At 43.3% G+C, this 16149-nt stretch overlaps 1 protein-coding gene across 1 annotated transcript in view; it reads left to right on the forward strand.

Annotated features, from left to right (window-relative positions):
• Positions 1-2072: 2072 nt before the first annotated feature.
• Positions 2073-16149, forward strand: part of LOC115103967 (inactive tyrosine-protein kinase 7-like) — a 39053-nt gene continuing 24976 nt past the window's right edge. The window contains exon 1 of the mRNA XM_029625045.1: positions 2073-2537. Coding sequence (XP_029480905.1) covers positions 2414-2537 — 124 coding nt within the window. The 5' untranslated portion in view covers positions 2073-2413. The remainder of the gene's footprint in view (positions 2538-16149) is intronic.

Raw genomic sequence — 16149 nt, forward strand, 5'->3', positions numbered from 1 at the left:
ACCCCACGACATGAAGAGGGCAGCGAATCTATGCGCGCCTCAGACCTTGGAGGGCCTCCTGGAAGCAGTGGAGACGCATCATAACACGCAGGCCCTGCTTAATAGGAGCCGGGACGAGTCAGCGACCCGTCCGAGGGGACGGAAGGACAGCCCCACCGCGGTGTACCCTGAACCCGACAGTCGGCAGGGCCAAAGGACCACAAACCCGTAGAGAAACGGCTGGGGTAGGGCCGACCCATCACCGACGACCCCAGGTAGATGGAGACCAAAGGAGGTGTTCTGAGTGTTGCGCCCGGGGGCACATTGCCTGGAAATGCCCGGCTTGAGAGGAGTCGATGCCACCAGCTAGCTCCGGAGGCGAGGTGGGTCATGCCGTGAACTATGTCACCTCCTGTTGGGTGCACCCCGAATCAACTGCACCCATAGTCCCGGTGAAGGTTGACGGACACGACACAGAAGCACTATTTGACTCCGGAAGTATGGTTACGCTTGTAACCACGAGCCTGTTGAACCAGGAGACCGAAAGGGGTAGGGAGATGTCCATTTCCTGTGTTCACGGTGACACAAAGCGGTATCCAACCGTATGGATCAACCTCGTGACGCCACAAGGGAGCTGCCAGATGATGGTGGGTGCAGTGCCAGAGTTGCTGATACCTCTCCTAGGGGGACAGGATTGTCCGCTGTTCACGAGTTGAGGAAGAAGGTACGAGCCGGCCGAAAAAGAGAGCGGGGATGACCAATAGTCTGTGCGGTCCGGAAGCAACCGGTTAACCAGCATGTGTCTACGATTCGATTCGATTTTTAGGAGCCACTCGAGACCCCCGTAGGGGGCCAACTTAGGGGACAGTTTGGGACGGCCCAGTGGGAGGATTGGAACTTGAAAGCCTCCACAGCTCAAGTGATAGCGGTGGATGGACAGCTACTTCCGGGGGTGAGTGACTGGCAATACCCCCATTTCCAAATCAAGAATAACCTTTTGTATCAGGTGTCGCACCAACAGGGGGAACTTCAAGAAGTATTGTTGCTGCCCCGACGGTACGTGGGAACCGTTCTTCAGCTGTCCCACACCCACCTGTTGGGGGTGCACCTGGGAATGGAGAAGACCCGGAACGGATCGCCACCCGGTTCCACTGGCCCGGGATGAGGAGGGCCGTGGAAGACTACTGTCGCAGCTGCCCGCAGCTGCCCGGAATGTCAACTCACAACCATGAAAGCCCACTTCCAAAGCCCATTGGTCCCCCTACCAAACGAGATCTTGACAGACCAAGGTACGGCTTTTATGTCCCGCCTCATGAAAGAGTTGTGTGCCCTCCTGCAGATCAAGCAGATCCGGACCTCAGTTTTTCACCCGCAGACGGTTGGACTCGTCAAGTGCTTTAAAAAAATGCTCAAACAGATGCTGCGGACTGGGGGAAGTAAAGTTGACATCCGTGTAGTTGGAGACGGTGCCCGAGCTAAGACGAGGGAGTTGAGTTTGTGTGCTCGGCAGGATACAGCAAGACGGAGCCCAGAAGACGGTATCCCAGAGAGGGTCTCATGGGGGAGACCGATCCTTTTCTTTTGATTTATTATTTAATAAACACCCTTGAAACCGAGCTAATCATACTCTGTCCGTGTCTGAATAAATTTAAACAATGCTTTAAAACCATTTAAATATAATACATAGGAGAGTTGTGCTTGACTATGGTAGATGAAGAATCAATCTATCTTTTTAGACTGTTAGAGTATTTATCGGGTCAATATGTAAGTCTATTATGTCTGTTTGTAACAGTGTGTGAAAAATGTGATCATATTACAAATAGTTTTTTAATGGACTCTTGGAAGATTAGTCCAAATGAGGACTGAAAGGGAACCAAATCAAATACATCCCCCCTCCTCTCCCCTGTAACTATTCCCCAGGTTGTTGCTGTAAATGAGAATGTGTTCTCAGTCAATTTACCTGGTAAAATAAAATAAAAATGTTTGCATAGAAAAGTGCAAACACGTTTGGCCTACTAACGCTACCTTTAAAAAATATATATTTAGTGCCCACCATCCCCTCACCCCTCCCTCTCTTCTCCAAACACCGGAAGCTTCTCATCCAATGTGGGAGCTAAGGGGAGAGTAAAATAAAAAGGCTACTTTCATTCAATAGTGTCGAAGTAATTTTATGTAGGCAGCTTTCTTTCTTTTTGTCATTATTTGAAATAATGGAATAGGGCCCACGTCTTCACATTTACAAATTGATCGTGCAACAGTCGTATCATCGGACGACCACTAGACAAAGCAGTCGTTTCTCGTCGGGAGTACTTTTCAGAGGTCTTGTGAAACGCTGATAGTTCAGGTTTTCGCGCTGACTTCCCTTGGTTTTGCGGCTCGTTTTCTTGTGCGAATGATTTAACTTAGTTGTGGCTTACTTTGCTGGAGTTCTATTATGGAGTTACCGTCCACAGAAAATAATGGTTTCAAAGAGAGTAACCTGAACTCGGCGAATAGGCGTAGACAAGGAGTCATGCCGACCATACACACCACGACTCTCTTTCTTATTTTCACCAAAGGTAAGAAGACACCAAGTGGCCACAAGCCCGCCGGGTGTTATACATGTTAAGTTATCTGAAGGTGTGCTTATCGCTCGGTACAATACTCTATACTATAGAAATACTACTTCAATGTAACAAACAAGCTTTATTTTAGAAAAATGTTGGTGACTAGAGTATATATAGTACGTTATCCAATAACCCAAGTTGTAAGTTCCCACAAACAAGTTGAAACGACGTTGCCTTGGTTTAAAAAAATATATAACCCTTTTATTCTACGAAAGGCTAGTGTAATATTTAACGGCAGTAAGCTCGTTGTCACCCACTCCCAAAAAACCTCCAAAAACATAATCGGTGAAAATCGTGCTACCACTTTTGTATTTTTTTAATGTCCAGTTGGTTAGTTTAGGTAATGTCATTACCAAATATTCTATCCCCTTGAGCATTGGTCTTTGACTTGACAGCATTGCAGGGCATACAAAGAACTGTCTTCCAATGCCACACATGGTAATGCTGCTATTTCCATAACAATATGCATTTTACAGTATGTCATTTGAGCTTAGTAGAGCTCATAACAGGACCATGACTAAACTATTTTTGGGCAGAAGGCAGAATAATTATCAATATTGGTCGTCTGCTAAATTCATGTTTGAATGACCTGACTTCAGAAGTTTCCCTACTGCTCAGCTTGATTCAACAGGCTCTTTCATAGAATATGGCCAGACCTGGGCTGAAGAGAGTGGGGGAAGTGACTGGCCTACAGTGAGTGTACAAAATATTAAGAACACCTAACTAATATTGAGTTGCATCCCTCTTTCCCGGCAGCGTAGCCTAGTGGTTAGAGCGTTGGACTAGTAACCGGAAGGTTCAAGTTCAAACCCCCGAGCTGACAAGGAACAAATCTGTCGTTCTGCCCCTGAACAGGCAGTTAACCCACTGTTCCCAGGCCGTCATTGAAAATAAGAATGTGTTCTTAACTGACTTGCCTGGTTAAATAAAGGTAAAAAAAATAAATAATAATAATAACAGCCTCAATTTGTTGGGGCATGGACTCTACAAGGTGTCAAGCTTTTCATAGGGATGCTGGCCCGTGTTGACTCCAATGCTTCCTACCGTTGTGTCAAGTTGGCTGGATGTCCTTTGGGTGAGGGAGCATTTTTGATACTCACAGGAAAATGTTGAGCATGAAAAACCCAGCAGCATTGCAGTTATTGAGACAAACCGGTGCGCGCCTGGCACCTACCACCGTACCCCGTTCAAAGGCACTTTTGTCTTGCCCTTTCACCCTCTGAACGGCACATATACCCAATTGTCTCCATGCTTAACAATCCTTATTTAACTGGTCTTCTTCACTTCATCTACACTGATTGAAGTGGATTTTACAAGTGACATCAATAAGAAATCATAGCTTTCACCCAGGCTCACCTGGTCAGTCTGTCATGGAGAGCAGGTGTTCTTACTGCTCAAACATTTTCCAATCATCTCAGAGCTCCAATTCTAATTGGGCAGTACAGGCTGATTGTCAGGAACGATATGTTCATAGAGATCCTATAACTGAATTATAGGATCCTATGGATATGTTGGTAAGGCAAATACTGTAGTACAGTGTGTAGAAGGGTAATTTAGCTATGCTGCAGGCTAAAGCCGCCTGTAAAAGTTTAAGGTAAGCTTGTGCAAAGAAGTGACATGGCTCCAGCTCAATGCTTTTGCTTTGGTCCTTCCGCAATGCCCCAATGTATGACTACAGTATATATATATTTTTTTATCTTGTAGGTAAGTGGAAGTGTGGAGAAACAGTCAGGAAATGGATTTGTATCTTTTTGGAGACCTGGAGAAAAAGTGTGTTGGGGTGTTGTCGTTGGCCTCAGGGTCTCTGGAGGAAATGGGACTACATTTGCATGGAAACCCAGGAGATAAAAGCAGCCTGACAAGAGACTTCACAGGTAGTTGAGGGGCCTGCTTGATCTTTAGAACTCGAGGGGGACCATCTCCTTCCATTGTTATGGAAATCAGGATTGGTCTGGGAAAAATACTTTAGAAGCACTCACTGTAATTGCAAAGACAGAAGTAGTATCATTTCACTTGACAAGTCCCTTTGCTCTGAATTGTACTCACATTTTTTGTTTATTCTAAACTAAGATGACTGAGAAGCATGCTATTCTGTAGTGTGGTTTTCATACTATAATTAAGTTGAAAAGAGCCCCCAGTCTTATTGGACTGTTTTTAAATGCAAGGCTCCGTGTATTGTTTGAAATATCACCATTTTGATTTCTGGGGCTTCAGAGGGGGAAATAAAAATGTCTTCAGATACTTATACATCAAAACCATATTGTGGGCCCTTTTCCCTTGACAAGATGGTCCTGTGTCGTGATTAAGATCTACAGTGTATAATGTGAAACATCCTTTGCCTTTAAGTACTGGAATATGGCCTGCTTCCAAGGAGGTTTCAGTTAGAGGAATAGTTCACATTGATTACAAATGTAACTTGTTTTATAGTTATTTGGAGAGTGGTCTATGTACCTGGAGAGCCGGCGATCTAATATTTGGGTTTGTTTACTTTGCTACACAGCCAGTGTTTGGGCTGCTGACGCTAGTATAGATTATTTTCTTGGTTGTATTACCTTTCACGTGAGGTACATTTGTAAGTTGAGTGAACTCTCGTAAACCAACAGCGCCCACACAGGACATAGGCAACGCCACAGAAGGCTATATCACACAGGGCATAGGGGATGCTACAGACGGCTATATCGCAGAGATGAGGAAGCGAGAATAACCAAACACATACAATAAGATCAATCACCATTTGCAGCAATGGAAGTGCATTATTTTCTGAAACATTGAATTATGCCTATAGTATTCTAATCTTATTTCCAACATTTCATCCAATTTGTGTAGTACTTTCAGAGCTTGTACACATTTGCTGGTTTGAGCAAAACCCAGTCCTTATTTCCTATACTGCCATCTGTTCCTACTGTGTGTGTGTCTTGTTAAAGCAATGGCAACTACTCGTATGAAAGCAAGGGTCACTCTGGTCTATGACACGTGAGGATGGAGGATAAGCAGCTGAAATGTTTTCTTGAAACACATTCTGGATTAGGCGTGATGGCATGTTCTTCTCTCTTGTCAAACTCCTCCGAGGTCTCGTGGGTCTTTGGGACTGCCGTTAAATGTCAGGGGTAACCATCACTATTCTCTTTTGGCACACCTCTGGCAGCTGCAGTTTGATCAGACGCACAGCTGAACTTTAAGATCTGGAAAATATGTTTTTGAAGGAGTTTTTTGGGGGGGGGTAGAAATAATAAATCTCACCACTATTGCCCTTTAGTCAGCCAAAGCAAATGGTGTTAGCGGTCAGTGGGCAGCCCTGATATATATATATATAGGGCATTTATTTGAGAGGGGGGTTGATGTATAAAGATTTGTCGTACTATTATTAGAAGTGTAAAAATAACACACACACCAATGAAATATGCACAATTTTAAATGTAACGGTGGAGATTCACAGTTTAGATGTGTAACTGTTAACTGCACAGTAATTTAAAGCAAAACAGCAGTGACACTATTTACACTGTCAAAAGTCGCTCTGGATAAGAGCGTCTGCTAAATGACTTAAATGTAATGTAAATGTTTCAAAATTACATGGGCAGGTGGGTGTAAAGGTAACATTTTATAATTGAGTCCTCTGATATGGTTGATGCTCCTCTATGCCCAACTCATAGGATGATTGATGCCACTTTATTTGCTTGTTGAGTAAATCTACCCCGGGTCAACCCAGCCGGGTCGTGCCAAGGCATGTTGTAACCGAGGTGCTTGTAATTAGTTTCCACAATGCCCTCCGTATTTGGGGCCCAACCCTGTGCACAAAGACGATGCCAGCGGCGGACATAACTGACGTTTGATCTGATAGCCCTTAATGAGCTCCTAAAATGACAGCCTGGCAGATGTTTGAAATGAATGCCTGTGTAAACCATGCCACCCGTCGTGAGATTGCTCGCCGGCAGAGAAATAGCAGGGCCTTGGCAAGGAGGAAGAGATTCGGCTCATAAGATGTCAAGTTATCTGATATGAAGTGTCAGCCATGAATGGCCTGAACAAAATGGTGGGGAAAATTGGTCTGTTTTGAAGTGTCTAATGATGAACTGTTCAACAACAAAAAGCTCAGAACTATTTGGTCTCTAGACTCATGGTAGTATGTGTTTTTAAACATTTCAAAGCAGTTGGTTTAACTATTGCTTTTGTTGTTTTTTTTGCTAAATTGGACGTTCTTTGGAACTAATTTAGGAAACTACATCTGTGTGTGGATCTGTTACTCTGGCGTACTTGCTTATTTAAAAAAAGAAAAATGTATCCCCTTTTTCACTCCTTGATGGAAACAGCTTTGTTGGTAAAATAAAAGTGCTATATTTAGCTTTGAACTTGAACTTGTTCCTGAAAACAGCTCCAATTTCCTTTGTGTGGCCAGGAAACGTTGGGTTGAAATCAACAGCTTTCACTGGTTGCAACAAGGATTAAAAACGGACGATTTGTGTGGAAGATTGATCTAGAAAGTGGCAATCAAAATGTCACCTTTTTTTTAGACATGCCTTTCTGCCAAAGCTAGGACCTAGGCTTGTCTTTCAACCGCATAAGAGCCATTGGCACCATATCAGTCAAGGTGCATAGCCCTGTAACCCTGACCAACCTCAGTGCTGCTGACTGGGAGAGGAGCGTTTCCATGTTGTAAAGTACACTAGGAAAGCCCGGCAGATGTCATTCACAATTCCACATAGAGATTTGGCTGCATTTCTTTTCCATTTTTAGAGAGGGATTTCACAATTTATTGAGGACTGATTATGGCTTTTTGATAAGAATATTTGCAAATATATATTTTTTAAACTCCCAGAACTGCTTGGGTTTTGTGCGAATGATAAGTAATGACATAAGAGTAATTGCTGACGCAGTGTATAAAGTATACACAAACGTAGTGGTCCAACTGTTTATGTCCGTGCCATCCCTTCATGCTCCTCTAAAATGACGACGGCATGTGAAATGGACAGAAAAACTTCCAGATGAAAAGAACCCTGTCTGACAGAGCCAATCACAACTATGCACGGCTCTCGTTGAACATGATGAGGTACACCAAAGGCTGCTCAAAGGCCACAGACTCCAATCATCAAGGGAAACCCACACAGACTGAATCCAGGGCAGAGAGGTCACGAGCAGGGGAGAAGAGATGTTTTTACACTTCGCCACCCAAGAACAAGCTCAGTCTGAACCGTTTGAAGAACTAGGGACATGAGTGCTGGTACCTTTTTTGAGTCCCTCTGTGATTAAAACAATATTTATTGCTAGATGTTTTGCCAGATTTTTGCCCTTTGTTGCGTATTAACCCTTTCCGGTCCTCTCAAGGGCTGTCTGGCGAGATTTGTTTTCAGGACAATTTTAGTCTGTTGACCTGCCTGGAACCAATATGGAGTTGCCTGGTGACTCTCCTGAGTGCTCTGCAGAGAGAACAAGTGGTTCTTGTTATGAGATCAGAATTTGTGTAATTAAATTGAAGTCCATATGCTTTTCATTAAGCGCCATCTATTTCCAGAACTGAATTTAGAAATGCCAAAACATTCCCAGAGCACCAAAGGCTTTTTAGATTTTATGTACTATAAAGAGAAGCGTGTGGAATTTACTGTGGAGGATAGACTAACCTTCAGTACTATACACATTGCCCCTTCCCGCCAATTTAGTTTGTGAGAAGAAATAATTACTTGGTTAATATGCCAACACTATCAACATATGTGGTCTAAAAAACTGCTGGGTTGCACAACTGTGAATGTCCCAAGCCTCGTCTCCTAAACATTTCAACATCCTCTGCTGTTGGCCTCCCTTAATGTTTATTGTATTTTGTCCCTCCTTGTGTGCTGTAGGGGTATTGTTTGTTTGTCAGGGGCCCCACGCTTTCTGCGGTACGCATCAGTCGCTTGCACTTCTCACAGCATGAGGTCAACACTGCCAACTGGCAGGCGTGGAGGGGGTGAAGCAGGGGGTGGAGAGGATGACCCCCACCCCCACCCACAGGGGACAGCTAATTGCATCGCATTCTAAATCTCACATCGAAAACACATACTCTGGATAGACTTCCAAGTCTGAGCTGCCTGCGGCAGATGCCATACCACGGTGGATGAGGGGGCATAGTTGAGATGTCATGGGTTGTATCCTGGCTTTGGTGCATCAATTGTTATTTCCCCCCCGAAAACAGAGAGTAGGATACTTTATCACCTTCAAGCCAGTTAGCCAACAGTCAAATGAAAGCCCCAAGGCTCACATGAGAAAAGTGGCTGAACCCCTGACTCTTCCAGGGCCGGAAACTTGGCTCTGGACTCTAACGATCGAGGTACACACAGCTTTTATTTTCTTCTCCAGGAGCATATCAAATTAGGCATAAGTAAAGGCTTTGATTTATGAATCAGAAAATGTTAAAATCTACAAGGAAAAGGTCTTATCAGAAATGCATCAAAACCCCTGCCAAATAATATCAACACTTAATATTTGGTTTTTGGAGGAATTGAGTTAAAAAAAATATTGCCTTGTGCCTCTTAATTCTGTAACCAAAAAGCTACATATCTTTTAAAATGTCTCTCCCTCATGAGGGAGGATAATGAAAGTTCACAAAATAATAGGTAATGGTAGACTTACCGATTTCAGTTATAGTGATTTTACTGATATCAATTTTACTTGAATTATTAAGTGAATATAACTCGTAATTCTGTTACCAAATTGGTACAATGGGAAATCATAATAGTCACAAATCACAGTTGGGTCACCTGCTACTGTCCTCCCTTTCACTGTCATGTTCAGCTCAGAACAGCTTTGTCTGTCTCATGGTCAAACCAAGAGTGTTAAAAACAGGCTGAGTCTGGACAACCTCTCGCTCTGTCTCGCTCCAGTTAAATGTCACCTCTCCCAGCTCTTACTGACCTCTACCCACGAGCCCACTGTAACAAGCATCCTAACGCACTGACCGACATCAGACGTCCATGGATGTTGAAAAGTAGTTTTGCATTTGGTCAGTCGACCCTGGCCTCGATGTTTAACGTCCAGGTGGACCTGGACCAAATCTGAACCCATATTTCACAAGTTTGGATAGCTCAGTGGAGTATAACTGCACATTTCAGCACCCAAAGAATATCCCGCTTTTACACAGGACAATTCATGTGATACTGCTGCAGTTTGCCCACACACTAGTCGCCGTTCAACTCCATCGTACATCGTTGTTTAGTCGGCTAAATAGAGTAGAGTACAATGTAGTACAGTACAGAAAAATGTATTCTAATACTGTATAATAGGTGGTTTAATCAGTTAGTCTTTTCTGTAGTATTTGTCTAAGTCGTGTCATGTAATTAAATATTTCTTTATTGTCATAATCTCCACCAAGAAAATGACCATGTATGGCCACTCATCTCTGCGCCCACCCCCCTCCAGCTGTTTTGTCCCTTGTATGTGCAGTGAAGGGGCAGGGGATTCTCATATAAATGTTTTGGCCACAGATGGGTATCCATCTCACAGCTGGGCCCCTGCGTTAAATGAAGGGAACGGTTCACCAAGGATTTAGTCTCATCGGCCTCTGATACAATCGCATGCCATGCTCTCTGTGATGACAGGACAGAAGAGAACAGCTGCAATGCAAACCCATCCTAGGTCTGGTTTCTTATATCGAATTAATTCCAATGAATGTTTTTCTGCAATATTCAGGTTGTTTGAATCGCATGAAGTTATTTTGTATATCCTTTTTATGAGCGTTTGTCTGCTTGTTCTCATGTTGTCTTTTTGGTCTCCTTCGCTGTAAGGCAGGCGGACCAAGCTTATTCTGGACAGGATTTGGGCAAGAGTGAAACCTCTCGCTTTGCCTTTTCCTCTCTGTTTCCACACACACCAAGCCCCTCCCCCTGCCACACCAACAAAGTTGAGAGAACACTTCTTCCTCTGACAAGCAGTGTCAACTCGCAATTTGAGGTTTGGTCCAACAGAATCTGTCAAATGGACACTGAAACGCATTGAGACATTTTACTGCAATAAAGAAGTTAACCTTTCTAACGATACCTTTTTAAAAAATGTTTCAACTACTCAAATTGCACGCAGAGCAGACACTACTAAAACAGGAGTATCAGTGAACATTCTGGAAAATGAATGCTCAGTTTGTCGCACGGCATTTTAGCTACAGACTGTTATGTCAGCTGTGTGGTCTTTTATTTGTTATTTTTTTTAAATAAATGTGCAGTAAGCATTCAAACATTAATATAATGAATTGGCAACTCGTTTTCATTCTGAGAAATAAGGTAGGCCACTTGATTTTAACATCTGAACACAGTGGACAGGCTAGCATGCTGTTCAAACAGTGGGAGACAGACAGAAGGGTGTGTTCATAACAATTCAACTGTTCTGCCTTGTTAGCGAACAAATAGATTCAAGTTAGCTAAACTTTAAATATAAACATTAACTGGCTACTCACTAGCATGTTCTTTTGCTTGAGAGATTGAGACCTGTGTTAATTTTCTGTATGGTAATATCTGCTACAAGACGTTTGTCATTATTGGTGAATGTACATTATGCATTTGTTCTGGTAAAATGTTTGAACAAAAAGGGCATTTTCATAGACTTGAAAGCCAGATCAGTGATTATTGCAAAAAAAAGAGTCAGGTGAAACTAGTTAGAGTAATTATATTATTTAGCCCAATTTCACACGCTGTGAATTCATTAGATTATTGCTGACTGTTTGTAATGCGGTGTATTTTACCTTTTTAATTGTACAACAATGCTTATTTAGAGAACATAAACAAAATATATTGTGAATTGCCCTTAAGTTTAAAAAAAAATGTAGATGTGATTTTTAGGCCAGATCGCCCCGCCCTATTCTATACTCAAACATGAGATTTAATCAATAAAAAGAAGAAACCTTCATCGCTTTCTTTCCATCCTTGCTTATTCATCCCCAAATATTTGCTGTGCTCCTCCTTTTTGAGTGGAACATTGTCATTATTGTCAATTTATCCAGGAAACACATTTAGCAGTTATGATTAAATTGACTCCTATGCCTACTTCATCCTAATCTCGCTTGACTTCCTTTACCCTAGTATGGGGAAAATGAGTCCTACTACACAGCAGTGTCTGATAAATCCCTCAAGCAACATCCTACTCAGTGTCATTGTCTTACATCAGGTGGCGTCTTGATTCCACCTGAACTGTCTCGTATCTCCGTAAATGGTAATGGCTGCCAAAACGTTGAAAATATTACCTACGAACTCAAAATTGTCTGAATTAATCTAAGCTAAAACAAATGTCTTTTTCTTTTTGGTGAGCTAAGGAATATTGTGCTTCAATTAGCAGTGGTTCTGAAGTTTTGACTATACGTGCGAAAGCTAATGTAAATTTGTCCAACGTTAGCTGAGCCCAGTCCCTGAAATCATCTTTGACTGAAACGGTGCTGCTAACTAACCAGCTACCTAGTACTGCACACAATGTTGTCTTCCAAAAAAAGCTAACTAGCTAGCAAGTTACTGTAGCTAGTAGTGCTAGCTGATGCTTCCATTGAGTTTTCATGAAGCAGCTGTTCTTCTGCCACGAGTCATTGCAGTAGCCTCCCGAGTCAGCTGTTGTGCTCAGTTGACCCAACGATACGATTACGGGGAGAAACATTATTTTTAATTGTGGGTCTGCATGCCTACAACCTCAGGGGAATTTAGACAGGCCAATGCAAGCTTTTTGTGTCATTCATGTCAGTAAGCTAGTTACAACAGTTAGCTACATAGCTGATCAAGTCACTGCAATGGCAACCAACATCCTTGTGCAGCCTTTGTGCAGGAGGTAGCCACTGGTTTATTTAATTTTTTTTGCGTACTATTAAATCACTCAAAGTTTAATACCTTTGCTCACTAGTTAATCTGTCTTTCTTGGAATGTCATGTCATACAAGAGCACAGTGATGTCAAATTAGGAACTATGTTTGAATTTTAATGGCGGATGCTCAATATTCATGTTTTAAAATGAGTTCCACGTCCTACATGACAGACTGGTTGAGGAACGTGAGTCGTTGGGGAGTCTCCCAGAAACCAAATCACTGGTACCCTGCACCTCTGCATCGTGGCCCTTATCAGAGTGGATTCACCGTCTCCCCTTTTGCCTGTTGTCTGTCACTCTGGACTGTGTTATTAAATGGAGGGTGACTTGCTCCTACTGCACTGTCCCAATGGACTGCAGGCCCCAACTGGTTCATCTCAGTATCTGCGGGCATTTCAGAGCGGGCACCTGTTTAGCCATGTCCAGCTTGACACTGTCCCTCAACGTGGGAGCAGCTGCATAAACTTCCAACTTCCTGCTGTCCTGGACCCTCTGATTGGCCTTGTGAACGCCTACCTACACCCTTCGACTGCAACGCCCCTTAAATGGCTGTTTGTTTGAGGGGTCCAGGCCCAGTGTGATACCGCAGGCCCAACTGCCTTGCCTGACTGTTAGGCCGTTCTGAACTATTAGGTTACCCCAGGGAAATCAGCAGCTGAAAGTGATGTGCTTTAATATGTTGCCTTCTTGCCCCTGACAGTCACGCAGCTTGATGACTTAAATAGCTTTTTGCATGCTCCCACGGCGTTGTCTCAAGTGGATGAGATGAGGACAATGGGAGATCCAGTTTCCACTGTTGTGTATCTGCATAACGATGCTCCTCAGCCTTGTGGACCGTGGGTATGGTGAAACACACCTCAGTAAAAGTTATGGTAAGCGTACGTACAATGCTGTTGTCATTTATGGACACCCCTTCTGGTGGGTCATATTTCACAGGGTGGTTTTGTTTTATGGCTCAATTTAATACTTGGCTCCTTTAGTGGACAGGTGGTCCAAATCAACGCTACACAATTGTTAAGTGGGAGTCTGCTCGCGTCCATGGAGTCATCCTTACGCTTGATGTATAGCACCAAAATAGGTCAGTTTGAAGTTACCACAGCGGAAGCCCACAAATATAAGGTAACATTCTCATTTTCATTCTACAGTTTGCCGTTGTGGTCTCTCCCAGTCTTCTTCACGTTCCACAGCGTTCTGTATCTTGTGAATTAAACCTAAAATATTTCTGTGCCATCTTTCCCTGCCTACAGTCAATAGCGCTTGGTGGGAGGTCCCTGCATCTGCAATGAAGCCTCGTAGGTATCTTCAAATGGAACCAGTCACAGGCCCAGTATCTTTACACCAAAGGGTCCTTGACCGCTGTGCATCAAAGCCCTCCTTTGTGCGAGTGAGGGAGAAACCACATGAGTTTTTTTTTTTTTTGGCACGAACAGAGCCAAGTTGATCTTTGAGACAAGTAGGGTACCGCTATACGAGCTGGAAGAGGAAGACCAGTGCCCTAAAGCTCCGGGTGCATAACTTATACCGAATGAAAGAGTTTCACAACTCGACCGATCCAACGCATGTAACATAACAATTGATGCCTCAACTTATTTGCTTCCCTGCTTGGTGCACGATTTGTGTCTTCAGGTTCACATGAATATTGATTTTAGCTCGATCTTGGGAGGGAGGTTGTGTTTGTCGCTCAGATCCCAGTTGTGATGTAATGTACAGCGTTTTATGCAGCAACAGCTTCCATTTGTGGTTCATGTTTCAGCCAATCAGGTTTGCTTACACTCGGTTAGTATAGTTCCACTGCTCCAGCAACTATGAATGCCACCTTTGTCACTTTAAATTCCTGCCCTGGAATCAAGGAAGAGGTTTGGAATGTGCCAGGCATTTCTGCAGAGGCTAGGGTCCTCACCTAGACACTGATTTTTGTAGACACTTTTAAATGTGGAAGACCCTTGTCATTCCTGTTATCTCAGAGAATCTCATGATTTGAAATTCAATATAAAATGAAGCCTACTGGACTCCAATGGTTCATCATGATGCTCTGGTAAATGTACCATCTCTGGTCAAACAATTCTTTACATGAAACAAATGTTCGAGGCATCATCCTCACGACCTAGTTTAGCTACACTCTGCACAGTTGATGCCGTGCAACATGGCGAGTCACCACATGTCTGTTGGTTCAATTTGTTTGGCGAGTAAATTTCCCCAGAGTCCACCCAGAAGAGGCGACAAACAGACTGAAGCTCGCTGGAGGCCACGCGAACACTCGCCCGGTTTATTTTCCTGTGGAAAAAGTGCAAGAAAGATGTACACATACAACCCCTGAACTGTCCACTGCATATTCATGTGGCTGCTTATGATAAAAGTAAGCGTCACTTTTGTTTTCTGAGAGAATGTCTGAATCAATCAAGCAAATGTATTTATAAAGCCCTTCTTACATCAGCTGATGTCACAAAAGGCTGTACAGAAACCCTAAACAGAAAGCATTGCAGGTGTAGAAGCACGGTGGCTAGGAAAAACTCAGGCTATGAGGGTTGGCCAGTACTCTTCTGGAGATTATAACAGAACATGGCCAAGATGTTCATGGATGACCAGCAGGGTCAAATAATAATAATCACAGTGGTTGTCGAGGGTGCAACAGGTCAGCACCTCAGGACTAAATGTCAGTTGGCTTTTCATTCAGAGTATCTCTACCGCTCCTGCTGTCTCTAGAGTTGAAAACAGCAGGTCTGGGACAGGGAGCACATTGAACTCTAGCTTTAAATAGAAGAGATACTTTATTGAATAGCCTAGATTTAGGTTTGTTTATTAATTGCAATGGTTCTTGAATGACACCAACAGGCTCTGTTTGTATACTTGTTGTGACTTGTAGTTTTGAATAATGGAGGTGTGAGTAGACATATCTGTAGCCTACATTGCAGCAATGACTCCCTATTCTCTTGTCTGTTCAGTTCTTCTGGGTCTTGGTACCCTCTTAATCAAGAGTATTCTCTGAGAGGATCCTGTCTCCATAGCAGCAACAGGCACAGATAATGGCTTGTCCTGTCCCTCTGGCTGCGCTAAGTTTGGAATGTGTCCTCCCCTGTAGAGGAGAGAGCTAGTCTCTGTGTGTGTTTTATTTATTAGTGAACCACAGGATGTGTGAGAGCTAGTACAGAGCCAAAGAGATGAGTCCTGGGGGAAATTGTTATTGGGCACCAAGGACCACTCTCCTTCCTGTAGTCTCAATTAGACTCTCACTAGGTACTTCTAATGATATAACTACTCTAGAAGCAGTGAGAACACAGTGTTGTGTAGTTGACTGGAGTTGTGTAGCTAGCAAGGCTGTGAGCTTTTAATTTTGGATGGAAAGAGGGGGAGCATGATAGCCCACCAGAACAAAGAGGTCATTGGACAGGTCATCATTGTAAATAAACATTTTCTCTTAATTGACTTAACCTTTTTTTTAAATTAATACAGGTAACTAAAATGCATGGATGTTCAAGACACTTTTACTCTGTCTCACATTTGCTGGGTAACCCAGGAGTCCCATTCATCCAAGGCTGAGGGGTATGAATGAATACCTCATCCTCTTGAAGCCGGGCAGATGCCACTCCGCATTTCATCCCCTTCGCCGGTATGCACTCTCGACCTGCGATGTGTTGACATTGTGTCCCGTGTGTATTAAAAAGAGACCAAACCAGGTGCAGCCACATTGGAGTTGAACTGTTTAGGTTCTAACTGTTCAGGATACATTCTTTTTTAGTTGTTCTTGTTTCAACCAGTCTCTTGATTCC

Source organism: Oncorhynchus nerka, linkage group LG21, assembly GCF_034236695.1.
Source record: "Oncorhynchus nerka isolate Pitt River linkage group LG21, Oner_Uvic_2.0, whole genome shotgun sequence".
NCBI lineage: Eukaryota > Metazoa > Chordata > Actinopteri > Salmoniformes > Salmonidae > Oncorhynchus > Oncorhynchus nerka.